General features: G+C 40.5%; 1 protein-coding gene across 1 annotated transcript; it reads right to left on the bottom strand.

Annotated features, from left to right (window-relative positions):
* Window positions 1–53: 53 nt before the first annotated feature.
* Window positions 54–24,182, bottom strand: LOC111581850 (kinesin heavy chain-like). Its single transcript, XM_055015475.1, has 26 exons — window positions 23,847–24,182; window positions 20,381–20,468; window positions 20,182–20,255; window positions 19,993–20,097; window positions 18,604–18,652; window positions 18,471–18,526; window positions 18,298–18,385; window positions 16,940–17,064; window positions 14,560–14,664; window positions 14,323–14,471; window positions 13,062–13,210; window positions 12,552–12,718; window positions 11,371–11,439; window positions 11,083–11,289; window positions 10,848–10,994; window positions 9,654–9,842; window positions 9,444–9,561; window positions 9,285–9,361; window positions 7,933–8,042; window positions 7,578–7,679; window positions 6,142–6,202; window positions 5,977–6,048; window positions 5,243–5,347; window positions 3,902–4,118; window positions 3,651–3,822; window positions 54–3,209 (listed from the first exon to the last, which is right to left on the bottom strand). The coding sequence occupies exons 1-25, from the start codon at window positions 23,976–23,978 to the stop codon at window positions 3,659–3,661; spliced, it is 2,925 nt and encodes a 974-aa protein (XP_054871450.1). The 5' UTR covers window positions 23,979–24,182; the 3' UTR covers window positions 54–3,209; window positions 3,651–3,658.
* Window positions 24,183–26,916: the final 2,734 nt, after the last annotated feature.

The raw sequence follows: 26,916 nt of genomic DNA, 5'->3' as shown, positions 1-26,916 counted from the left end.
AGAAAATTGACGGTTGACTCAATAAAATGTCCAAAAATAATACGAGACATAAAGAAGTTTTAGTTGAAGTTTATTACAGAACGATGGCAGATCACCATAAATCACTTTCTTCTTCTTCTTCTTCTTCACATCTTTATGAATCTCTTCATGGACACAAAACCCACCCTGATGATCCACGTTTGTAAAACTCCACAGAAGGTTTTTCATTTGATTCACCAGCGAACCGAAGCACGAACACTTTAATCAGGATGGGAATCAGTTTGGTCGTCGACAGCAAGTTCCATCGATACATGAATAAACACTTAAACACAACTCTGTGCTGCAAATATCCCGACTAACACTGAAGGCAACACGACGCTCTGATTGGCTGATCGGCATTGTGTTAATAATAATAACAACTCAATAATAATAATACATTTGAGAAGGTCCAGCAGCGTTATTTCACCTCAGGACACTGCACTACACTGTAACACAGGAAGCCGACAGACACACAAAAACACTTGCGATGCGTTCGGGTGCATTGCGGTTTTCACTGCAAGGACACGTAAGAAACACCCCTGAACACAACACGGTAAAAACAGCTCAGTAATAAACATTAAAAAAGACTTCGGTGGGATAAAACATTCAGAGCGAGTTCGAAGAATAAAAAAAACTTTCTTTATGCTGATTAAAATCCCTGTTATGGCTTACAAACTGAACGTGAGCGAAAGTTAGAAAGTTGTACAAGAAACCTTAGAAAATTATTGTAAAGATGGTTAATTATTAAAGTTGTGACAATTTAAGAAAAGTATATTTAGAGGTAAACGTTTGTTGCTAAATACAGAACACAATAATCTGGTGTATTTCTACACCGTCCTGTGAAACAAAGGCCAGAAAATGAATTTTTAACAAGAGAAAAGTTTTGATAATGTGAGAAAAAAAATACTTGTTTTATAGGAAAAGTTTGTAAAATCTATTAGCAATATTTCAAATTAGCTGCGGGAGATCTTTGACTTTAAATTGTGCTCTGAAAAATTCTGTCCTTAAAATTCCAGACATTTCTGGGAAAATGACACCTGTACTTAGTCTATAATGTGACATTCAGAGTAAAGGTACAAATGTGTCTTTAATTTTAATATATTTTTGTAAAAATACGTAAATGCTTCCTAAAATCTCAGATAATTCCAAACGTTGGACGGAAGATTGTGTTGAACATTTTTATGAGCTCTGATTTTTTGTGTTTTTGTTGTGAAATTTTTCCAAACTCTCAGTGGAAAAGATACATTTGACTTCTGTCTGTAAACTAAAGCCTGAATAAAAGGTGTAAACATTCCTCATAATGTAGATTGAAAGGCAGATAGAGATGAACTATTCGATGGCGTGTTTGTTGCTGTGCTGAGTCTGACTGAAAAAGACTTTAGTCTAATTTGAATTTGAATTTGAGGCAACATAATGATTTATAAATGCAACCTGGGACAGATTTAGTCAAAAACAAGATTTCTAACCATCCATTGATCCATTTTTGTCCACTTATTTTGAATTGAGTTGCAAAGGCAGCTAGCTATCCTTTCCATTTCCTCCTAGGGGATCCTGTGGTGATATCACAGGCCAGATGAGATATAAAATCCCTCCAGTAGGTTCTGGATCGACCCTGGGGTTTTCTTCCAGCTACTACCCAGAGCTCGTGACCACAGATGAGGGTTGAAAGTCCAACACCAACTGGAAACATGTTTGACTTTTGGCAAAGAATGCGAATGCAGCTCACACTTTCTTTGTACAATGACAACGTCCCCATAATACCTCAGTACCTCCCACAGAGCCCCTCAGGGGACATGGTAGTAGGCCTTTTCCAAATCCACAAAACACATTTGGACTGGCTGGTTGAACTCCCATGACCCCTTTAGCAGCTCTGCAAGGGTGAAGACCTGGTCCACTGGTCCACCATTCCACAACCGGTGGAAGCCTCCCTTCCAGCATCCTGGAGTAAACTTTGCCTGGGAGGCTGAAGATACTCTGGGATATGGAATACTCTGATAGTATGAGAACACCCTCAGGTCCCTCCTTTAAAAAAGGGAACCATCACTATGGTCTAGCACTTCACAAGCACCCGATGCCCACGTGACACTTTAGAGACCTGTCAGCCACGACAGTCCAACAATGTCCACAGCATCTCGGGGGGAATCTTGCCACACCTGGTGCCTTTTCACTGAAGAGTTTCTTGACTACCTTGGTGACCACTACTGCAGATATGGACTGAAGTTGCCACCATGACAGGCACCAGTGACCTTCTGGCCACAGCTGCTAACGGTTGTTTCCACAATAGAGGCTTTGAGCATGACTGCTTCACATTCCATGTCCCCACCAACCACTGGGATGCAGGAGAAGCTCTTCCAGAGGTGGGAGTTAAAGACCCTATGGACAGGGGCCTCCACCAGAAGAACCCAGTTTATCCTCACTACTCATTTGGGTTTACCAGACTGGATCTAACTCACCACCAGGTGGAGATCAGTTGACAGCTCTGCTCCTCTGTTCACTCAAATGTCCAAGACATTCAACTACAAAGTTGATGATCGACCTTTGTTCTAAGGTGTTCTGGTACCAACTACACTTATGAGCCACCTTGTGCTGGAACATGGTATTCATTATGACCAAGCCATGACTAGTACAAAAGTCCAATAACAGAACACCACTCGGGTTCAGTTCTGGTAGACCGTTCCTCCCAATCACCTCCTCCAGGTTCCTTCATTATTTTAAGGTGACTGTTGAAGTCCTCCAGGAGAACTATGGAGTCCCTGCTGGAACCCCTTCCAGGAACCACCCAGAGACTCCAAGAAGGCCGAGTTTTCCCCTTCAAGACACACAATCACAAAGAGGCAACCCTCTGGTTCTCCAGGGAGAACTCCAACAAAGCAACACTCAGCCAGAGGACCGACCCGGTGCCTTTCACCTGTGATAAGTTTAAATCAGAATCTCCCTCACTGTTGACTAAAGGCAGAGTAATGAAACGTTGACGTTGTACTATCCGAGCTAAACTGAAACTGAAAGAAACCTGGATGCAGTGAATCTTTCCGACAGACTCGAGCAGCAGAACTCAGAACACAAAGCACTTGTTGGTTGTTCAGGTTGGAGAATCGAGGAGTTTGGTTCCAGTAAAGGCAGAACGGTGAAAACAGGAGAGTTTAGAATCAAAGATCCACAGAAACACAAACTGATCTGGAGGCGTCAGCAACCTGCAACACAGCAACAGATCAAACTTTATTTAGATACACTGATGATGACGGAACAAACTGGTTTAAACGCTGTGACTGACTTTTCTACCAATCAAAATCCTTCCGAGTCTGTTTCTGGTCAGCTGATTGGTTGTTCCCTCTGAGGTCATAATGACAGCACCAATGGAGCTCTGATACTAGGGGTCACCATGACAACAGGTAGATCAGACTCAGCATGATAATGTGGTTACTGTTGTTGCTGTCTCGTAGCTGAGGTTGCTGTTGTTTCTGTTTGGTTGCTGTGTGGCCACTATGTAGTTAGTGTATGGTTGCTGTTGTTGCTATGTAGTTGCAGTTGTTGATGTCTGGTTGTTGAGGTTACTGTGTAGTTAGTGTCTAGTTGCTGTATAGTTGCTGTGAGCTACCTAAAGTTGCTGTGAGGTTGCTGCCGTTGCCTCTCACCTGGAGCCCTACTTGCTGTGGCTCTGATGATGATGTTGCTGCTGAGCCTGATGTTGCCGGGCGTAGTGGTGATGCGGACTGGACGTTGCCCCGCCCCCTCTGATGGTCGGCCTGACGGATGGCGATGAGGACGGATACTGATGGTGCTGATGTCCGGCTCTGATCGGTTTAGCTGTAGGTTTGACAGGTGACAGGTGAGCCAGTCGAACACATCGCACATCAGCAACAGGTGATTTAGTTGCGTTGCTCACCGATCTGAGCCGAATGACTTCTCCGGGAGACGTTCTTGGAGCGGACGGCCTCCTTGATGCGGTCGACCTCCTGCTGGTAGCGCTTGCGGTCCCTGATGGCCGACTCTTTGGCGTTCCTCAGGGCGGTTTCCAGAACTTTTACCCGCTCAGCCGTTGCCCGGAGACGCTTCTCCAGCTTTGGAAGCTCACAGCGGAGATCTGCGTTGTCACGAACCAGCTGCAAAACACCAAGAGTTAAACTCACTGAGGTCACATGGACACATCAAACAGAGGATAGTTTTGTTTGGTGTGTTTTGAGACTTTCATGTTCTTTCAAAAATCTGTGAAGCCATTTTCAGAGTTCTATATCTCCAGAAATAAAACTCCCACAAGAATGAAATTTGGTGAGAACATAGACGGAATAGTTCCCAACAGATCCAGGTGATTAAATGGATCCAGCAAAGGCCACATTTTAAATTACTGGCCATTGAAAATAGAAAAAAAAGTTTTATGCACTAATAATTAAAGATTTATCCTCTTCTACAGCCATTTAATCCAAACTGGTGTGAAAAAGCCTTAAAAGTTGGTTTAAGGTCAACCAAAGATTGTATAAATATGGATCCATCTATATATTAACACTTAGAGAAACTTTGTAGGGGCCACAGTACCACCAAAATTTGGAAATTTTAGCATTTTTAAAAAAAATTTCAAGGTCCAATAATTATTCACTGATGTCAATTTGGACAATTTTGAGTAATTCTGCACAACATTTTAATCATTATGGACATTTTTGAGTCATTGTGGACAACTTTCAAGAGCTCTTCAACAAGTACAGGAACTTTCTGAGGGCAAATTTTGCACTTTTTTCTATTTTCAAGTGCCAGTAATTCGAAATATATCTTCCGTTGGAGCCATTCAATCATTCCAATCTGCTGTAAGCTATTCTGTCTGCGTCCTCACCAAATGTCATCGCTGTGGAAGTTTTATTTCCGGAGATATTGAACCCTGAAAATGCCTTCACAGGTAACGGGTGAAAACTGAGGAAAATGTTAATAGAAACTATTTTATGTGTCCAAAATGACAGAAAAGTGTCAAACACAACTTTAAAAATAGGTTACAAAACACAATATCTGTTCAAAATTACTCAAAATTGTCCAAAATGGCTCAACATTCTTTTAAAATGAGTTGAGAACTGTCCAAAAAAAATTGTCCAAATTTGTCAAAATGGACCAAAAATGACGCATTTGTCCAAAACTACATGAAAATAGTCCAAAGCAACTTTCAACCTGTATAAAATTACCAGAACTGTCCAACTACAGGGTGTTTTGAGGGTGAGTAAACTGAGCAGATGTGGTAACTCACCTGTTTGTGGACTTTGCTGAGCTGCTCCAGGTTGTTTTCTAAGAAGATGATCCTCTGTCTCTGAGCCAAACTGCCGCCGGCGTCGTCGTCGTCGTTCTCTAAACTCTGTATTAAAAAAAAAACAAAACAGATTAACATTGTGGTAATTTTGCATTTTTTGGTGTAAATTTTGTCTTTTTGTGGTAACTTTGCTTGTCTTTGTTATAATTTTGGCCCTTTTTGTGGCGATTTTAAGTCTTTGGTGGTAATTTCACCTCTTTTTCTGGTGATTCTGCATCTTTTAATGATGATTTTCTCTTTTTTTGTGGAGGTTTTGTGCCTTTTTCTGGTGATTCAGAGTCCTTGGATAACTTTGTTGGTTTTTGTGGTGATTTTGCATCTTTTCTTGGTAAAAAATTCTCCCATTCTCTGAATAGAAAACCAGATTTAGTCTTGAGATTGTGACACTTGGATGGATGTAAAACTGAGCTGGTGTCAGTTTTTCCTCCTAAATGTCATGTGTCTATGTCCTGCACGATAAGGTTCTGAGGCTCAAAAATGATGGAAAAAGTCCATTAAAAATTGATAAAACTTTATGACCTTTATGAACTTCAAGAACCCGGAACTCTGGAAACATTCACAGTATGAAGGTAGAACTTTGCTTGGATTGATTAAATATACTATAGTTACTGTAGATAAAGAATTTTATCTATTTTTTTTTTGGAGTAACCCATTGGTTCAGACTAAACTCTTACGTTCTTGACTCTGGTTCCGAGGTCCTCGATGAAGAGTTTCCGGAGGTTGTTGAGCGTCTGAAGCTCTTTGGCCTGTTGGATGAAACAGAAGATCTCAGCTGATCTCAGATCTGTCAGAGCTGCACAAGCAGACAGAGTAAATAATATGAAGAAAACTATACGTACCACAGTCTCCTCCAAACCCTTCAGGTCCTCTTTGGCTTGTTCTCGCTTCTCGTTCAGGAACCTGAATCACAACAAACACCAGGTTCAACAGTGAGGAGGAGATTTACATCTAAAATGGAACTGGATTTTCAGAATAAATGACTGAATGCTTATTATTATGTCACTAAACTTTAGTGCAACATTACCCCATTAAAACCTGTGCTTTATGAGTATTTTGTACATTTAAAAATGTATGATTGATATCTGTACAATATCAGCAGCATCATTGTTTTTCAGTACATGCTATCGGGGGGCTTCTGTACATTTTTGATTTATTTTTATTTTCTGGTCATACTTCCTACATTCTTGCACTATCCCCTTTACTGCTGTAACAATGTAAATTTCCCCACTGTGGGATTAATAAAAGCTTAATGTACTGCATCAAAATGTCCAAAATAACTACATATTTGTCCCAAATTACTCAAAATGTGTACAAAAAGACAGAAAATCTTGTCAAGAATCACACAAATGAGTCCAGAATGACTAAAACTTGTCAAAAATACAAAAAACAGTATAAAATCACTCAAAATGTGTCCAAAATGACAAAAAGTTTGTCATGAAAACATATGTACTATACTATTGATAGTGTCATTTCCATGCAGCAGAATTTGGACAATCTGAACTAGTAGTTATGGATGTTTTTGGTTTATTTTTCTACTAACATTTCATAAATGTTTGCACTTTGCTGCTGTAATAATGCTAAATTCCCCACTGTGGTATTAATAAAGGATTATTGCATTATATGAACATGTTCAAAATAACAAAAAAATTGTCAAAATTGACTAAAAATAGTTTAAAATGACTCAAAATGTGTTCAAAATGACACAAATCTTGTGAACAAATGACAAAATTTGTCTAAAATGACTCAAAATGTGCCATGAAAAACTCTGATATGTGCAAAACTGTTATTTCCACATCTAGAGGAATTTGGTCAATCAGAACGAGTCCTTATGGATATTTTTGACTTATTTTTTATTTTTCTACAGATTTTTCTTTAATGTTTGCACTTTGCTATGTTTCCCCACTGTGGGATTAATAAAGAATTAGTGTATTGCATCAAAATGTCCATAGACTAAAAAATTGTCTAAAATGACTCAAACTTTGTCCAAAATTATACAAATTTTGTCAAAAAAAATCACACAAATTAGTCCAGAATGACTGAAATTTGTCTAAAAAGCTGAAAAATGTGTCTAAAATGACTCAAAATGTGTCCAAAATGATGCACAATTTGTACAAAATGCCACAATAGTCAGATAGGCTCCACCGTGGGAATAATGAAGGGTTATCTTATCTTCTATTTTCAACATCACACAGTCTCTGGGTTTATGTGTTAAACATGAAAGTAGGCAGATGGAAGCTGGTTTGAATCTACGGAGAGCACAGAGGGACAAACTTACTGCAGCTTCTGGAGCTTCTGCTCTTTGTTCTGATCCTCGGTTCTCAGTTTGTCCAAGTCGGACTGCAGCTTCCTGTTCTCCAGCTGCAGAGCCTGGTTCACACTGAACAACAACAACAACAAGAACATTATCATCATCATCATCTACAACAAGAACATCATCATCATCATCAACAACAACATCATCATCATCGTCAACATCATCATCAACATCATCATCATCATCAACAACAACATCATCATCATCGTCAACAACAACAACAACAGCTGAGGAACTCTGAAGAGCTTCACTTCACTGCGGAGCATCCAAACAATCAATGATTTCAGTTTATACTGATCAATAATCGATATCGTACTCTTTGAGCTGGTCCACGTGTCTCTGTTTCAGCTCAATCTCGTCTCGGAGTCGACTCAGCTGTTTCTGGTGGACTTCCCTGTGGTTCTCCATCTGTTCCTCCAACGTCCTCTGGAGAACATAAACAGCAACACGTGAATCTGAGAATCTGAAGTCAGTCGTAGTCAATTCAGACAAAGTTTTCACCCTCATTAAAACCCATGAGGCCGTTTTCAGGGTTCAGTATCTCCAGAAATAAAACTCCCAGAGCCATGAAATTTGGTGAAGACGCAAACAGAATAGTTTCCAGTAGATATAAGTAAGTGAATGACTCTAGCAGAGGACTAATATATATAAATAAATATATATATATATGTGTGTGTGTGCGTGTGCGTGTGTGTGTGTGTGTGTGTATGGATCCATATTTATAATAAAATACAATAGTATAGTAATATTCTACAATAATAGTAGAATTTAATGTGTTGCAACTATGGCAAGACAAGGTTCCAGTTTTTATATATTTTGACTTGATAACTGTCCAAAATGACTTGAAAGTCGTGCAAAATTGTCCAAAACGACAATAATGAACAATCATTGGTGCAAAATGTTCAAACTTTGGTGGCATCGTGTGTCCATAAAATTCCTGTAACTGTATATATATGTATGGATCCATATTTCTACTAAAATCCAGTCTTTGGTCCACATTTTACCAACTTTTGAGGCTCTAACATCAGTAGAATCTGATGTGAGGAAAGCTTGGCAAGACACGGTTCCAGTTTTTAGGTATTTTGACAAAATGTTGACGTGGACTCATTGATAGGAATCAAAATCTGGTGCTCATAGGGATCTATCTATATGTTGTCATGATATGTGCAGTTACAAGATGCTTCCATGATGTCTTCATGTTGGAATTTAACAACATATGAGGTGCATTTTGTCTCACTGAATCCAGATATATACTATTACAGGGACTTTCTGAGGCCTCTTGTAGGACAACATCACAATTTCTTCCATTTTCAAGATTCAATAACTAAAAATATGTTCTCTGCTGGAGTCATATAATCATCTAGATCTGCTGGAAACTATTCTGTCTGAGTCCTGCCCAGCCTTTCATTGCTGTGGGAGTTTTCTTTCTGGAGATATTGAATCCTTAAAATGGCTTTTTTAAGGTGAAAATACAAAATCTCTACATCTGGAAATCTATGAAATTCTTAAAATGTATCCTAAATATTGAACAGGACTTAGTTTTGGGTCCGAAAATGACAAATAAGAATGAAATCTGAGTCAATCCAGCCACATATTTCCTGAATTCTGCCTGAATTTATGCCAATATTCTCGATTATTCGGTGAATATAAGAACTAAAACACATGAACCTTCATGTCCACGGCGTCCTTCAGTCGGCTCATGTGTTCCTTCTCTTTGTCCATCACGTTCACCTCGTGCATTTGACCTGAACACACAAACACTATCGTTCACATCTGCCAGCCAATCAGGGAGCAGCGTTTCCTGTAACCGTGGCGACGCTGCCTCACCTTGGGCGGTGAGTTTGGCGACCTCCTCCATCAGGGCGTCCTGACTCTCCTCCAGCTGCCTCTTCTTCTGCTCCATCTTCTGCAGGTCGCTGCTCAGAGACGCCAGCTTCGCCTGCAGCTGCACGACAAACACACACACACAGACATAAACACGACAACACAAACACAAGACGCAGCGTCTATACGTCTGATCCGACAGGTGAGTTCTACCTGCGACACCAGCAGCTGGCAGGTGCTCAGCTCCTTCTCGGTGGCCTCGGTCCGGCAGCTGTTCTCCATCAGGCTCAGCTCCAGCTGTTTGCTTCGGTTCACCAGAGACTTCACCTCAGATTTCATCTTGCTGATGTAGAGGCGAGCCGTGGTGAACTCATCCTCCATCACGCCGCTCACCTCCGTCATCTGCAGCCAGGAAACACCAAGTGCAATCTTGTCATTTCCATCCAGAGGAATTTAGAGAATCTGAACTAGTACTAGTTTACATCATTTTCCTGATATTTTCTAAATGTTTCCCCTTTACTGCAGTAACAACGTAAATTTTACCACTGTGGTACCAATAAAGGCTTATTGTACTGTATCAAAATGTCAAAATACCTACAAATTTGTCCAAAGTGACTCAAAACGTGTCACAAAAGAATCTGTGCAATACTATTGATATGAGCTATATTGTCACCAAAATGTCCAAAATAACTACAGATTGCCCAGAATGACTCAAAACTTGTCCAAAAAGTTTAAAAATTTGTCTAAAATGACTCAAATTATGTTAAAAATGACACAAATCTGGTCAAAAACTACACAAATGTGTGTAAAATTACTCAAAATGTGTTAAAACACTGACACACAATCAGATATTCCCACTTTGGGAATAATAAAGGGTTATCATTCAAAGAATGAAAAGAAATGCCAAACACAGATGTCCTTCAACTGGAAGTATGTCTGTGTAGATTCTCAGTCGTAGGAGCTAAACGTCTTCAAGAACCTCCAAGAGAAGTCTGGTTGGTTTCTACTGAAGCTCCTACGATCAACCTGAAGTAATTTAGAACCAGGCTGCATTAAAATCTTCAGTTAGTTATCATAGGAGCTTCAGTAGGAACCAACCAGACTTCTCTTGGAGGTTCTTGAAGATGAAATGTCTTCCAGTTGGTTTCTACTGAAGCTCCTACGATCACCATCACCTGGATGACTGAGAATCTACACACACATCCTTCAAGTTGAACACATTTGGTTTGTTTTACAGGCTGATGTTAGCATGAGACTCAAGTATTTTGCACCTTTATTGTAAATCCGGTATCTTATGTCTTCTACCAGCACGACTTGAACCATCTTTTGCACATTGGTTTCCTTATTTTTCTTAAAAATGCGACCTGCTGGACACCTAGAATCTAAATGTATCTAGAAGAGTCTCACCGCTTTGAGCTCGGTGGTTCCGAGGACGCTGCCGATTTCACTGAGGTCTCTGAGCAGCAGACCAAGGATTTCTGCCGAACGCTTCCTATGATGAGAGCTGACGTCCTGCAGAGATAAAAGCTCCCTCTGGGCCGCCTCCAGATTCACCTGGAAATAAAACAACCACCCTGAAACCAACACGAACGCCTCCCTCCGTCCGTCTACGCCCGCCTTTCTTTCCTGCGTGCAGACTCACCGTTTTGTGGGCGAGCTCTTCGTTCAGCTGCTCGTTGCACCGGTTCTTGTTCTCCACCTCCTGGCTCTTGTGGTCGTAGTTGACGGCGAGTTCCTCCAGCGCCTGCAGCACCTCCTTCACCTCCTCTTTGGCCGAGTCGCTGTCCCTCTGCAGGCGGGACACTTCGTCCTGCAGCCGCTCGTAGTCCTGCCGGCTGGACGCCAGCAGCTGCAGGAAGAGACGACGGTTAATAGGATGGGTTGGTTAGAGGCTGGATGTGATTGGACGCCGTATCCAGGTGGGACTCACCTCGTCCTGCTCCACCAGCTGCTGTTTCAGCTTCTCTGACGTCTGGCTGTGATGGTTGATCTCATCGTCCTGAACAGGGACGATAATGATTCATTTGACTGATTTTAAATATAGTAGTTGTATCCAAATGACTACTATACAGAAAACTATGAAGGGATCTCCTCAGTAAAAGGAAAACTTTAAAACCGACCGGCATTTTTGTGTTAAATTCATGTTTTACTATATAAGTGTATTTTCCAAAATGAACACATAAAAATAACTTTTCTCCTTGTCTGTGTTGTGATACGTCGCTCTGCTTCTATTAAATCTATCAATATGAATTATTATTTTTAATTTCAATATTTTTGCATCATCACTCATGGATTTAACAGTTTTTATTTAGACATCCTACAAATACAGAAAAGGTATATTCTATAGAAGATGTATCGGAACATTAGAAAATGTCTTTAAACTACAAAATACAACTTAACACTAGAAAATATGTCTCAATAGTAGAAAATACATCATAACACTATACTATAAGTCTTAACAGACTATAAAATCTTAACACCGCTAGAAAATATGTAGTAATAGACAAAAGTACATCTTAATAGACTATAAAATACGCCTTAACACTAGAAAATACATCTTAATATTGTAAAATACATCTTAACACTAGAAAATATGTCTCAACACAAGAAAATACGTCTTTGCACTAGAAAATACATCTTAATACTCAAAAATACATCCTAACACTATATTATAAGTCTCAACAGACTATAAAATAAATCTTAACACCACTAGAGAATATGTCTTAATACTCGAAAATACATCTTAACAAACCAGAAAATACAACTTAACACTGTAAAATATCAACTTAAAACTAGAAAATCCGTCTTAATACGTCTTAACAGACTATAAAATATATCTTAACACCACTAGCAAATATGTCTTTAAACTACAAAATATGTCTTAATACTTGAAAATATGTCTTTAAACTACAAAATATGTCTTAATACTTGAAAATATGTCTTTAAACTACAAAATATGTCTTAATACTTGAAAATATGTCTTTAAACTACAAAATATGTCTTAATACTTGAAAATATGTCTTAACAGACTATAAAATAAGTCTTAAGACCAGAAAATACGTGTTTACACAAGAGAATACATCTTAACAGACCAGAAAAGCTGGGACTCACCTTGTCGTCCAGCTGCTGGTACAGGTCGGTGATGAGCGTCTCGTACTGCGTCTTCTCCTCATTGGACAGAGGGACAGGGGGCGGGGCCAAGCTGTCAATCACTGCTGTCGCCTCGGCGCCACTCTTCTTGTTTCTGCTCAGTTGTTCCTCCACAGGTACAGACTCACCTGGAGGAGGGAAACCCAAGCAAAGGTCTTTGAAGTTCATAGAGGTGGGTCCAGATTTATCACTTTTTAATGAACTTTCTCCTTCATTTCTGAGCCTCAGAACTTCATCAGTCCAGCAGATAGAACCATAACATTTAGGAGGAGAAACACATCTGAGTTCTGGTAAAAACTGACACCAGATCAGTTTTACATCCATCCAGGTGTTACAGTCTGAAGTTGAAAACTGTTTTTACCTTTAAAAAATCTGAGTAATTTTTACCACAAAAAGACACAAAATGACCTTAGAAACCATCAAAATTACCCCCAAAGCCTCAAAATCACCACAACGTGAACTGAGATTTACCTTTCCTCCAGCGTTTCAGCTCATTCTCCAGCTTCTGGATCATGATGTTCAGACTCCTGTTCTTCTCTTTCTCCTTCTCGTACTTCTTCTTCCACTCCTCAGCGGTCAGCTCCAGGTTCACAGACACGGTGTTCTTTATGGTTTTAGCTCTGAACACATTGAAGATGGCAGTTAAACACCAGGTTACTGAAGAATAAATTAAACTGTTAAATAATAACTTATTTAAAGCTGCTGTTCACTGATTGGCCGATAGAATCTAAAGAACTGAACACAGTAAAAACCCTGTTAACATTATTAATCTGTTTACTGTGATTTGACAGAATAATCTTCCCAGGTGATCTACATGGAGGAGGGAAGGTTCACTGTCAGTAATCCAGCTGCTGGAAACAGCTGTCTCTCTGTAGTCGTTTTGTGTCTCTCTGTAGTCGTTTTGTTTCTCTCTGTAGTCGTTTTGTGTCTCTCTGTAGTCGTTTTGTTTCTCTCTGTAGTCGTTTTGTGTCTCTCTGTAGTCGTTTTGTGTCTCTCTGTAGTCGTTTTGTGTCTCTCTGTAGTCGTTTTGTGTCTCTCTGTAGTCGTTTTGTGTCTCTGTAGTCATTTTGTGTCTCTCTGTGATCGTTTTGTGTCTCTTTGTGGTCATTTTGTGTCTGTTTTTGGTAATAATGCATCTCTTTGTTTTAATTTAGGCTGTCTTTCATATAAGTTCATATTTCTAAGCACAGAGATGCAAAACAACCACAAACCCACACAAAACAACTGCAGAGACACACAGAATGACTGAAATGAGACCCAAAATAACCACAAAATGACACAAAACGACCACAGAGACACAAAACAACCACAAAGAAACACAAAATGACCACAAAGAGACACAAAATGACCATAAAAAGACACAAAATGACCACAAAGAGACACATAATAATCTAAATGAAACACAAAATGATCACAAAATAACCATAAAGACATGCAAACCAACTGCAGAGAGTCAAAACAACAACAAACCAACTAAAACAACTGTAAAGACACAAAGAATGGCCGAAACAAGATACAAAGTGACCACAAAAGACAAAAACACCTAACTACTTGACTCTGTTTCTGGTATTTGTAGATATTATTGGATTAGAACTTGTAGAACAGGAAGTTCACGTCAGTCTTCAGAACATGTAACACGTGACAGTATGGTGTTCCACAAGGTTCGATGTTGGGACCATTTATATTTCCTTCATACATGCTTCTCATCGGGCTCTGTGGTGTGTTCGGGTACCTCTGTCCAAACATGAGTGTAGACTTGGTCTCGGCCTCGTTGTAAACGGACGGCGAGCAGCAGATGATGATGGTGGTTCGACAGTTTCCTCCCAGAGAGTCCTGCAGGATTCTGGTCATCTTACTGTCTCTGTACGGGACGTGGGTTTTCTGCAGACCGACGGCAGAGTTCAATCAGACAACGTTTATCAGACGTGTTAGCACGTTAGCATTGGAAGGAGAAGACGCGAGGACTCACCGTTCCTTCGCTCAGAGCAGCGATGACGTTCCCCAGAGCCGACAGAGACTTGTTGATGTTCTTGGCTTCATCCAACACGGAACCTTCTGCTCCTGTTTTACTGACCTGGACAAGAACCAACGTCAAGGACAGATATGTAGAGGACAGGTGGACAGAGGACAGGTATGTAGAGGACAGGTGTATTGAGGACAGGTATGTAGAGGACAGGTGTATAGAGGACAGATATGTAGAGGACAGGTGTATAGAGGACAGGTGTATATAGACAGGTGTATATAGACAGGTGTATAGAGGACAGGTATGTAGAGGACAGGTGTATAGAGGACAGGTGTATAGAGGACAGGAATGTAGAGGACAGGTGTATAGAGGACAGGTGGACAGAGGACAGGTGTATATAGACAGGTGTATAGAGGACAGGCATGTAGAGGACAGGTGGACAGAAGACAGGTGGACAGAGGACAGGTATGTAGAGGACAGGTGAAGAGGACAGATATGTAGAGGACAGATGTATAGAGGACAGGCATGTAGAGGACAGGTGGACAGAGGACAGGTGTATATAGACAGGTGTATAGAGGACAGGTATGTAGAGGACAGGTGGACAGAGGACAGGTATGTAGAGGACAGGTGTATAGAGGACAGATATGTAGAGGACAGGTGTATAGAGGACAGGCATGTAGCGGACAGGTGTATATAGACAGGTGTATAGAGGACAGGAATGTAGAGGACAGGTGTATAGAGGACAGGTGGACAGAGGACAGGTGTATATAGACAGGTGTATAGAGGACAGGTATGTAGAGGACAGGTGGACAGAGGACAGGTGTATATAGACAGGTGTATAGAGGACAGATATGTAGAGGACAGGTGGACAGAGGACAGGTGTATATAGACAGGTGTATAGAGGACAGGCATGTAGAGGACAGGTGTATAGAGGACAGGTGTATAGAGGACAGGTGGACAGAGGACAGGTGTATATAGACAGGTGTATAGAGGACAGGCATGTAGAGGACAGGTGTATAGAGGACAGGTGTATAGAGGACAGGTGGACAGAGGACAGGTGTATATAGACAGGTGTATAGAGGACAGGCATGTAGAGGACAGGTGTATAGAGGACAGGTGTATATAGGCAGGTGTATAGAGGACAGGTATGTAGGGGACAGGTGTATAGAGGACAGGTATGTAGGGGACAGGTGTATAGAGGACAGGTGGACAGAGGACAGGTGTATATAGACAGGTGTATAGAGGACAGGCATGTAGAGGACAGGTGGACAGAAGACAGGTGGACAGAGGACAGGTATGTAGAGGACAGGTGTATAGAGGACAGATATGTAGAGGACAGATGTATAGAGGACAGGCATGTAGAGGACAGGTGGACAGAGGACAGGTGTATATAGACAGGTGTATAGAGGACAGGTATGTAGAGGACAGGTGGACAGAGGACAGGTATGTAGAGGACAGGTGTATAGAGGACAGATATGTAGAGGACAGGTGTATAGAGGACAGGCATGTAGCGGACAGGTGTATATAGACAGGTGTATAGAGGACAGGAATGTAGAGGACAGGTGTATAGAGGACAGGTGGACAGAGGACAGGTGTATATAGACAGGTGTATAGAGGACAGGTATGTAGAGGACAGGTGGACAGAGGACAGGTGTATATAGACAGGTGTATAGAGGACAGATATGTAGAGGACAGGTGGACAGAGGACAGGTGTATATAGACAGGTGTATAGAGGACAGGCATGTAGAGGACAGGTGTATAGAGGACAGGTGTATAGAGGACAGGTGGACAGAGGACAGGTGTATATAGACAGGTGTATAGAGGACAGGCATGTAGAGGACAGGTGTATAGAGGACAGGTGTATAGAGGACAGGTGGACAGAGGACAGGTGTATATAGACAGGTGTATAGAGGACAGGCATGTAGAGGACAGGTGTATAGAGGACAGGTGTATATAGGCAGGTGTATAGAGGACAGGTATGTAGGGGACAGGTGTATAGAGGACAGGTATGTAGGGGACAGGTGTATAGAGGACAGGTGGACAGAGGACAGGTATGTAGAGAACAGGTGTATATAGACAGGTGTATAGAGGACAGGAATGTAGAGGACAGGTGGACAGAGGACAGGAGGACAGAGGACAGGTATGTAGGGGACAGGTGTATAGAGGACAGGTATGTAGGGGACAGGTGTATAGAGGACAGGTGGACAGAGGACAGGTATGTAGAGAACAGGTGTATATAGACAGGTGTATAGAGGACAGGAATGTAGAGGACAGGGGGACAGAGGACAGGAGGACAGAGGACAGGTATGTAGGGGACAGGTGTATAGAGGACAGGTGGACAGAGGACAGGTGTGTAGTATACAGGTGTTCACTAGATCAGAGTTACCTTCTCGCTACCTGCCAGGTCAACCAGGTAAAGTTTCCCCGACAGCTTCAGCTCCGTCTCCACGTTCTCCTGCTTGATGTTGATCAGGAAGATGCTGTGACTGCGAGAGCTGTGTTCGTTCATATCTGCAGGAGGAACACGCCAAGAACATGTCAACAAACACGTCAGTCATCCGAACACGCAACACGTCAAGAAACACATCAGTCCTAAGAACACACGTTAAGAAACACGTCAGTCCTAAGAACACGCAACATGTTAAGAAACACGTCAGTCCTAAGAACACGCAACACATTAAGAAACACTTCAGTGACTACTGATACAGCAGTATCAGTAGTACTGCAGTATCAGTAGTACCACAGTATCAGTAGTACTGCAGTATCAGTAGTACCACAGTATCAGTAGTACCGCAGTATCAGTAGTACCGCAGTATCAGTAGTACCGCAGTATCAGTAGTACTGCAGTATCAGTAGTACCACAGTATCAGTAGTACTGCAATATCAGTAGTACCACAGTATCAGTAGTACTGCAGTATCAGTAGTACCACAGTATCAGTAGTACTGTAGTATCAGTAGTCGTACTACAATATCAGTAGTAGTACTGCAGTATCAGCAGTACTGCAGTATGAGTAGTACTGCAGTATCAGCAGTACCGCAGTACTGCTGATACTGCAGTATCAGTAGTACCACAATATCAGTAGTACTGCAGTATCAGTAGTACTGCAGTATCAGTAGTACCGCAGTATCAGTAGTACCGCAGTATCAGTAGTACCGCAGTATCAGTAGTACTGCAGTATCAGTAGTACTGCAATATCAGTAGTACCACAGTATCAGTAGTAGTATTGTAGTATGAGTAGTACTGCAGTATCAGTAGTACACAGTATCAGTAGTACTGCAGTATCAGTAGTACTGCAATATCAGTAGTACCACAGTATCAGTAGTAGTATTGTAGTATGAGTAGTACTGCAGTATCAGTAGTACCACAGTATCAGTAGTACTGCAGTATCAGTAGTACTGCAGTATCAGTAGTACCGCAGTATCAGTAGTACTGCAGTATCAGTAGTACTGCAGTATCAGTAGTACTGCAGTATCAGTAGTACCACAGTATCAGTAGTACCACAGTATCAGTAGTACTGCAGTATCAGTAGTACCACAGTATCAGTAGTACTGCAGTATCAGTAGTACCACAGTATCAGTAGTACTGCAATATCAGTAGTACCACAGTATCAGTAGTAGTATTGTAGTATGAGTAGTACTGCAGTATCAGTAGTACCGCAGTATCAGTAGTACCACAGTATCAGTAGTACCGCAGTATCAGTAGTACCGCAGTATCAATAGTACCGCAGTATCAGTAGTACTCACTGGTTACAGCTACGTGTCGGTTTGCTTTCCCCTCATCGATGACGTCCATCACTTCCTCTGGACTGGAGACAAAACGCTCCGTACAACCCTGAAAACACACAACCACATCAGTACTGCAGTACTCTTACTGTAATACTGCAGTATATATTTAGTGGATAGTATGACTGAGGTACCTTGACGAAGGGAACCCGGTTCTTGTCCTCGTGAACCGCCAGGTTGGTCTTTGACACTGAAAGATGAACGCATCGATCAGCAGGTGATTATTTTCTGTTTTCATTCTGAACATTAAACGTGATTCAGTCTCACCGTCCAGCAGGTCTCTGATCTTATCCAGGTAGATCTCAAAGTAGGACACCTGCAGACACACAGGGACATCATGTACTAATACCTCAGAGTACTGCAGTACAGTCCAGAATTAAAAGATGATTTTAAACTAGATTTTATTCAAAGATGAAACTTCAGAGATGATTTTACAAAACTATGACATCAGACTGTAAATATAATCCTTTGATCATAGACAGTAAAACATGTTGTAGATGAGAGTCATTAATTAATTAAACAGCATCAATCTGTTTGTTCCTCAGTGAATGGACCTGATGAGTCGGTTTGTGTTTGTTGGACTCGTCTGTTGCTGCTGATTCCCAGCAGGTGAACAGTGAACATATGGAGAACCGGTGGGTCAGTGAACGCATCGCTGGTCAGTGGAGCTGAAAGGACAGCAGAGACTCTGCAGGACTGATCCATAGTGAACAAGCAGAACACAAACCACCTAGAACTAGACCTGAACCCCTGACCTCCTCACAACCAGCTGATTCTGTATCTACAGTAACTTCAGTGTATGTCATTTATTTAATTTAGTGGATTTGAGTTCACACAGTTTTACCTTCATACTATGAATATTTTTAGAGCAACAGCACCTTGAAGTACATAGAAAAGGGTTAAAATTTCCCAAAGCAGAAATTTGAGTATTTTTTATCCCAAAAAGACAGAAAATCACTACAAAAAAATTCAAAATAACCACAAAAAACATTAAATGACCACAAACAGATGCAAAATTAACATAAAAAAATGTAAAATCACAACAACAACCTGCAAAATCCCTACAAAAGATGCAAAATCTCAACAATAAAACGCAAAATCACCACATAAAAAAAGCATAAGCACAACACGATGCAAAATTACCACAGAGATGCAAAATCACAAAAATTTGCCACATTACCACAAAAAGATGCAAACCACAAGAAACTGATGCAAAATTACCACAAAAAATGAATTATCATAACAGAATGATGCAAAATTACCACAAAAAAGCAAAATCAAAACAAAAAGATGCAAAAGCACAGCAAAAATGTGCAAAATTACCAGAAAAGATGCTAAATTAACACAAAAAGATGCAAAATCATAACAGAAGGATGAGAAATTACCACAAAAAGACACAAAATTATCACAAAAATATGCAAAATTGTAACAAAAACATGCAAAATTACCACAAAAATGTGTAAAATTACAACAAAAAATGCAGTCACCACAAAAGGAGGAGAAATCGCCACAAAGAAACACAAAATTTCCACAAAAAGATGCAAAATGAGTCCAAAGTAATAACTCTGACATTAAAATAAACAGTTTAACTGCAAGGCTCAAATTTCAATGAGCCAATGAAAAATAAACGCGTGATGTCATCGCTGACATCATCACCTTGATGTGGAACTCCAGGTTCTCGTCCATGGAGTAGATGTGGTCAAAGATGTCGCTGGCGATGCGAGGGATGATTCCCATCACCCGGGGGTCGTGCAGCTTCCCCTGGACAACAACAACAAGTTAAAGACACAAAGACACACAACAGACACACAACAAACATCCAAATAAACACAACAACAAACCGACCTCCATGGTGTGAGTCTTTCCTGACGACGTCTGACCGTAAGCAAAGATGGTGCCGTTGTAGCCGCCCAGCACATCTGTAACACGACAACACAATGAGACAAACACAACACTGTTAGACAAACAACAACACAATGGGAATAACACAACAACAACAACACAATGAGACAAACACAACAACACCACCCTGCTGGTGACTGACCTCTGACGATCTGCTTGGCGCAGGCGTCGTACACCTGAACCTGCTCCGTGTTCGGAGGAAGAACTCTGTCAAACACATACGGCTTCCCCTGAAACACACACAATACACAAAATACACACAGTCACCACCCACCTCTGCTGGGAAGGAGGGAAAAACAAACGCACTGCTGCTGCATCAGGAGAGGACACAACTGACACCTGTACCACACCTGTACTACACCTGTACTACACCTGTACCACACCTGTACCACACCTGTACTACACCTGTACCACACCTGTACTACACCTGTACTACACCTGTACCACACCTGTACTACACCTGTACTACACCTGTACCACACCTGTACCACACCTGTACTACACCTGTACCACACCTGTACCACACCTGTACTACACCTGTACCACACCTGTACTACACCTGTATTACACCTGTACCACACCTGTACTACACCTGTACCACACCTGTACTACACCTGAACTACACCTGTACCACACCTGTACCACACCTGTACTACACCTGTACTACACCTGTACTACACCTGTACCACACCTGTACCACACCTGTACTACACCTGTACCACACCTGTACCACACCTGTACTACACCTGTACCACACCTGTACTACACCTGTATTACACCTGTACCACACCTGTACTACACCTGTACCACACCTGTACTACACCTGAACTACACCTGTACCACACCTGTACCACACCTGTACTACACCTGTACTACACCTGTACCACACCTGTACTACACCTGTACTACACCTGTACTACACCTGTACTACACCTATATTAGACCTGAACTACACCTGTACTACACCTGAACTACACCTGTACCACACCTGTACTACACCTGTATTACACCTGTACCACACCTGTATTACACCTATATTAGACCTGTATTACACCTGTACCACACCTGTATTACACCTATATTAGACCTGAACTACACCTGTACTACACCTGTACATACCTGTATACTCTTGTATACACCTGGACACACCTACACCACTCTTCTACTACACCTGTGTTATACCTGTAAACACTTCTACTGACCTGTACTCCACTTACACACACCTGCACATCACTTTACTACACCTGTACTACACCTGTACTACACCTGTTCACATCTTCATACGTGTGAATCTGGCTTTTGTTCTCTTCTGGTCTTTATCAGAACTGAAACCTGCCGACATTAAACTGATCTGAGGACAGTCGGACGGTTTTATCAGGATCCTCACAGACGGACAGACGGACGGACAGACAGACAGATGGACAGACGGACAGACAGACGGACAGACGGACAGACGGACGCTGAGCTTCACAGAAGGATGGAAACTTCAAATGTCAACACAAAGAAACAAACTGCAGAACAGAGATGAAGTTCTGCTCTTTGAAACCTGCAGAACGTTTGATTCTTCAGAGGCTGATGATGAAGATGATGAAGATCTTAGAACACGTTGAACCACCAGAAGCTTCTTTTAAAAGCCTGAGCTGTGATTCAGAGAACATACATGGAACATACATGGAACATATATGATGATAACGTAGCTGCTGCTCTGACAGGGTTCTTCAGGGTTAAACTCAGATAAAATGTCCACAGACGCTCTGATTCAATATGATGCCTGTCGCCATGGAGACTGCATCCCACTGGGAGGCGACTGGAACGTCTGAACCAATGAGACGGAAGAAAGATGATTGCTGATGAATGATGCAGGACACACACACACACACACGCACACACACACACGCACACACACACACACACAGAAACACACACGCACACACACACGCACACACACACACGCACACACACACACACACACACACACACACACACAAACACACACGCACACACACACACACACACACACACACACACACACACACACACACACACACACACACACACACACACACACAGAAACACACACTGGTCTTCAGTGAATTATTTGCGTTCTTTTGAAGCGTCCTTCGACCTCCTCGGGCCGTAAACCGTATATTGATCCCCTGCTGCTCATCACATGACCCCTGCTGACCTCGGAGACACAATATTTCCCATGAGGCCTTGCAGCAGCAGCAGGTCCACCCCCCTGTTCTGTATGAATGACATCTGTCAGCCAACAAACACATGAAGGAATGAACAGAAACCTTCTGAGATTCATGAAAACAGAAGCAGGATATAACAGATTTTTACACCTTTTTGGTGTTTTAACTTTAATTAATGAATAAATAAACAGCTGATAAGTTTCAGATTGGATTTATGTGATTTTACATGTTGAAAACCTCCAGATTCAAGCATTTTTATGGAACAAGTTTATGATTTTATTCAGGTTTTGGGTGACAGTTAACCGGTTAATGAACTTTAAATTGAGGAGATTTTATTGTTTAAAGTTTTTAAAGGTTAATTTAAAGGTCATTTTGTCTCGAAACTTTTACAAACAAACATGAATTCTCTGAAAAGTCCAAATGCGGACGAACATCTACTTCTGCTGAGTTAATGACGTCTCGTTAAAAAGATGAAACAAACTCTCCTGAGACGAATCGTTATATTTATTATAAAAGTCTCGTTATATTCGGTATAAACCATCGTCGTCTGAACTGAGTCCTGAAAAATAAAACCAGGACAAAGTCATGTGACGTCCGTCTGCTCTGTTGTTGCTCATTATTTTAATTACATTAAACTCAATGTTAGATTTTATTCCCTGTATTTCCTGGATGTTTTAGAAACAGTTTCAACTGTATTTTCTACCAAAATAAGATTAATAAGAAAATTACACTCATTTGTTGTGCCGATGAGGCATTAAAGTCCACAAAAATAACACATAATTGACTAAAAATGCTAAAAGTCTCTGATTTTAGCTGTAAATGATATGATCAGGCTGATTCCAGGTCACAAAACGTCTCACATTTAGCTTAATTTCCCTCAGAAATAACTTAAAAATGGTGAAATATTTGGTTAAAATATAAACATCTTTACTTCGTTCTTTAATAATTCTCTCTTTTTCTTCATTTTTGATTTTTTGTTCTAAATATATTCATGTCTGCTGTCAATGGGACTGATTGATTAATTGATTATTGATCAGGTATTCTGGGTTCACACTGTCCTCGACTTTTTTTACTCGATTAATCAACTACATGTACTCAACATGTAAATTAATACTTTTTGTGTTTTAAAACAATAAATAAACGATGAAATAAAAGTCGACTAATCTACAAAAAATAAAAAATAGTGGATTTCTGTTCACCTGTTGTTTCACCTGATGATCAATAAACTGATTGATTAATAATGAAAATAACTGATAATAACAAACAGCTGATTCAGGCTCTATTGTTGCCGCACACACACACACACACACACACACACACACACACACACACACACACACACACACACACACACACACTGGGTGGGCCCCGGTCCGGCTGCTCCCGGTCCCCGGTCCCCGGTCCCGGACTCACCGCCACCACCACCGTGTCCTCTCCGTTAAATTTCGGGACTTCTTTGTCTCCGCGGCTCCGCTCGGCGTCGTTCAGCGGCCTGAAGCGGCACATCACCTTCACCCCGCACACTCCGCCCTCCACCGCGTCCATCCCGCACAACAAAACACCGCAACACCGGGAGATTCAGCGACAGCACGCCCAACAATGCCGCTCGTCCGCCGGCCACAAGACGTCGAGTTCTCCGGTACGGCTCTCCGGTTCCAGGGGCAGGTCTCCGGTGCCGCTCCTGCGGTCCGTGTCTCCGGTAAACAGTGATGCTGAGCGGCTGAATCACCTCACACAGGTCCACCCTGGACCACCGAGCCGCGGGGAACTCTGGGACATGGAGTCCTGCTGAGGAGCCGTTTACACTGAATTAAATACTGCACTGCAAATGAAATAAAATTTAAAATTACAGTGGAACACATTATTTTGATGGTTCAAATAATAATGTAACATCGATTTAATACTGTGTTTAATTTAAATTCAAATGTCCCTGTTTGTTGATTTAAAACAAAATTCTGTTTTTGGTTTGTTTTTTTTTTTAATTATTAAATTGGTTGATTATGAATAGCTTTAAATGTAGTGGAAAACCCACTTAAACTCAAATAACAGTTAACCAGCAGTATTATTATTTGATTTAAAAAAAATCAACTAGCTAACTTTACATTAAGCAAAAAACTAATTATCGTCTGATAAAAAAAAAGGCTAATTAGCTGACTTTTTGTTAAGCTAATAACGAGATAAATTAAGTTTGCTATCACCTTATACAGTAACATTACAGCTAGCTAGCAGTATTATTTAAAAAAAGACTAACTGGCTAACTTTAAGCTAAAAACTTATGTGTGAAAAAGGCTAACTAACTCAGTTTTTGTTAAGCTAATAACGTGCTAAATTATGTCCGCTATCACCTCATACAGTAACATGAAAGCTAACTAGCAGTGAAAATGTAGTGTTTTCTGTGTAAACGCTAACTAGCTAATGTTAAAATAATATCATAATAAATTGTTAGCAATCATCTACTACAGTGACATTAAAGCTAACCAGCTAAAAATGTGTTATCATCTGTAAAAAAGGCCAGGTAGCTCACTTTGTGTTAAGCTAATAACGTGATAAATTATGTTCATCATTTTCTAATATAGTGACATAAAAGCTAACCAGTAGCATTGTTATGTGAAAAATGCTAGCTAGCAAACTCAACATTAAGTTGATAGCATGATACATTGCCTTCACCATTATCTAAAACAGCAAAATTAAAGCTAACCATTCAAGACATAAAAATGTATTATCTGAGAAGTAGTTGTTTTTAAGCTAATAAAATAAATGATAAATTATCTTCACTACTATCTAAAACAGAAAAAAATAAAAGCTAACTAGCAGTAAAAATGCATTGTTTTCTGTGAAAAAGCTAACTAGCTGATGTTAAGCTAATATTACCATAATAAATTATCACCATTTTCTGATACAGCAACATAAAAGCTAGCCAGGAATAATAATGTCTTATCTGTGATAAATGCTAACTAGCTAATGTTAAGCTAAATAACATGATAAACACGGTTCACCAAAATCTAACACAGTAACATTAAAGATAACTAGCAGTAAAAATGTAGTGCTATCTGTGAAAAGGCCAACTAGCTGATTTTATTCTGATACCATAATAAATTGTGGTACCTATTTTCTGACACAGCAACATAAATGCTAGCTAGCAGTAAAAATGTTTTATCTGTGATAAATGCTAACTAGTTGAGTTTATGTTAAGCTAATAATGTGGTGAATTACGTTCACCATAATCTATTACAGTAACATAAGCACCAACCAACTATAAAAATGTATTACTCTCTGTGAAAATGGCTAACGAGCTGACCTTCTATTCAGCTAATAACATAAAATGTTTGCCATCATCTAATATAGCAACATAAAAGCTAACTAGCAGTGTTATCTGTGAAAAAAAGCCACCAAGCTGACTTGTTTAGCTAATGTGATAAACTTTGCTCAAGCTAACCAGCCATAAAAATGCATTGTTGTTTTGTGGTAAAGGCTGACTAGCTGACTTGATGTTAAGCTAATATATTAGCAATCATCTAATACAATAACATGAACGCTAACAGCAGTAAAAATCCAGTCTGTGAAAAGGCTAACTGGCTCATTTTATGTTAAGCTAATCATATAAAAAAAAGGTTCATTATCATCTAATACAGCCATGTAGAAACTAACTAGCAGTAAAAAATATAAGAATGACTGTGAAAGGCTATCCAGCTGACTATATGTTAAGCTAATAATAAGACTATGTGGTTGTTAGCCTGACAGTTACCCTAATAATCTGATAGTTAGCTTGACCATCTGACAACTGGCATGACACTCAACCTGATAGTAAGGCTAATAATGTGACAGTTAGCCCGACAGTTAGCCTAATAATCTGTCAGTTAACCAAATAATCTGACAGTTAGCCTAATAATCTGACAGTTAGCCCGACAGTTAGCCTAATAATCTGAGAGTTAGCCTGGTATTTAGCCTATGTGACAGTTAGCATGACAATTAGCATGACCATTAAACACAGTAATATGAACACTAACCAGCAGCACTATCTGTGAAAACGCTTACTAGCTGACTCACGTTAAGCCAATAACATGACAAATTATGTTCACAATCATCAAACATGATTGATAAAAGCTAACCAGTAGCATTATCTGTGAAAAATGCTAGCTGATTTAACGCTAATAAGGTGATAAATTATATCCATCATCTAAAACAGTAACATAAAAGCTAACCAGCAGTAAAAATGTATTACTGTAAAAAAGGCTACCTGACCGACTTTATGCTAACAATGTTATCCTATATTAGCTTGGTGTAGCAGTAGCTAGCTTGAATCCTTCAGACACTGAAATCTTGAGGCACCTGCAGAGAACAGAACATAAAGTACAACACAAACTTAGTTACATTACTATCTATGAGCTTTATCAAAAACAAGTTTTAATCTTAAAATCCACATTCCTGTTTTTCCTCAACTTCTAACTTCCAGACTGAAGTGAAAATAGAAAACCACAGTAGC

The sequence above is a fragment of the Amphiprion ocellaris genome, chromosome 11 (assembly GCF_022539595.1).
Source record: "Amphiprion ocellaris isolate individual 3 ecotype Okinawa chromosome 11, ASM2253959v1, whole genome shotgun sequence".
In the NCBI taxonomy this organism is placed as follows: domain Eukaryota; kingdom Metazoa; phylum Chordata; class Actinopteri; family Pomacentridae; genus Amphiprion; species Amphiprion ocellaris.
The sequence above is the reverse complement of the archived record's forward strand: the minus strand, read 5'-3'. Positions and strand labels throughout refer to the sequence as shown.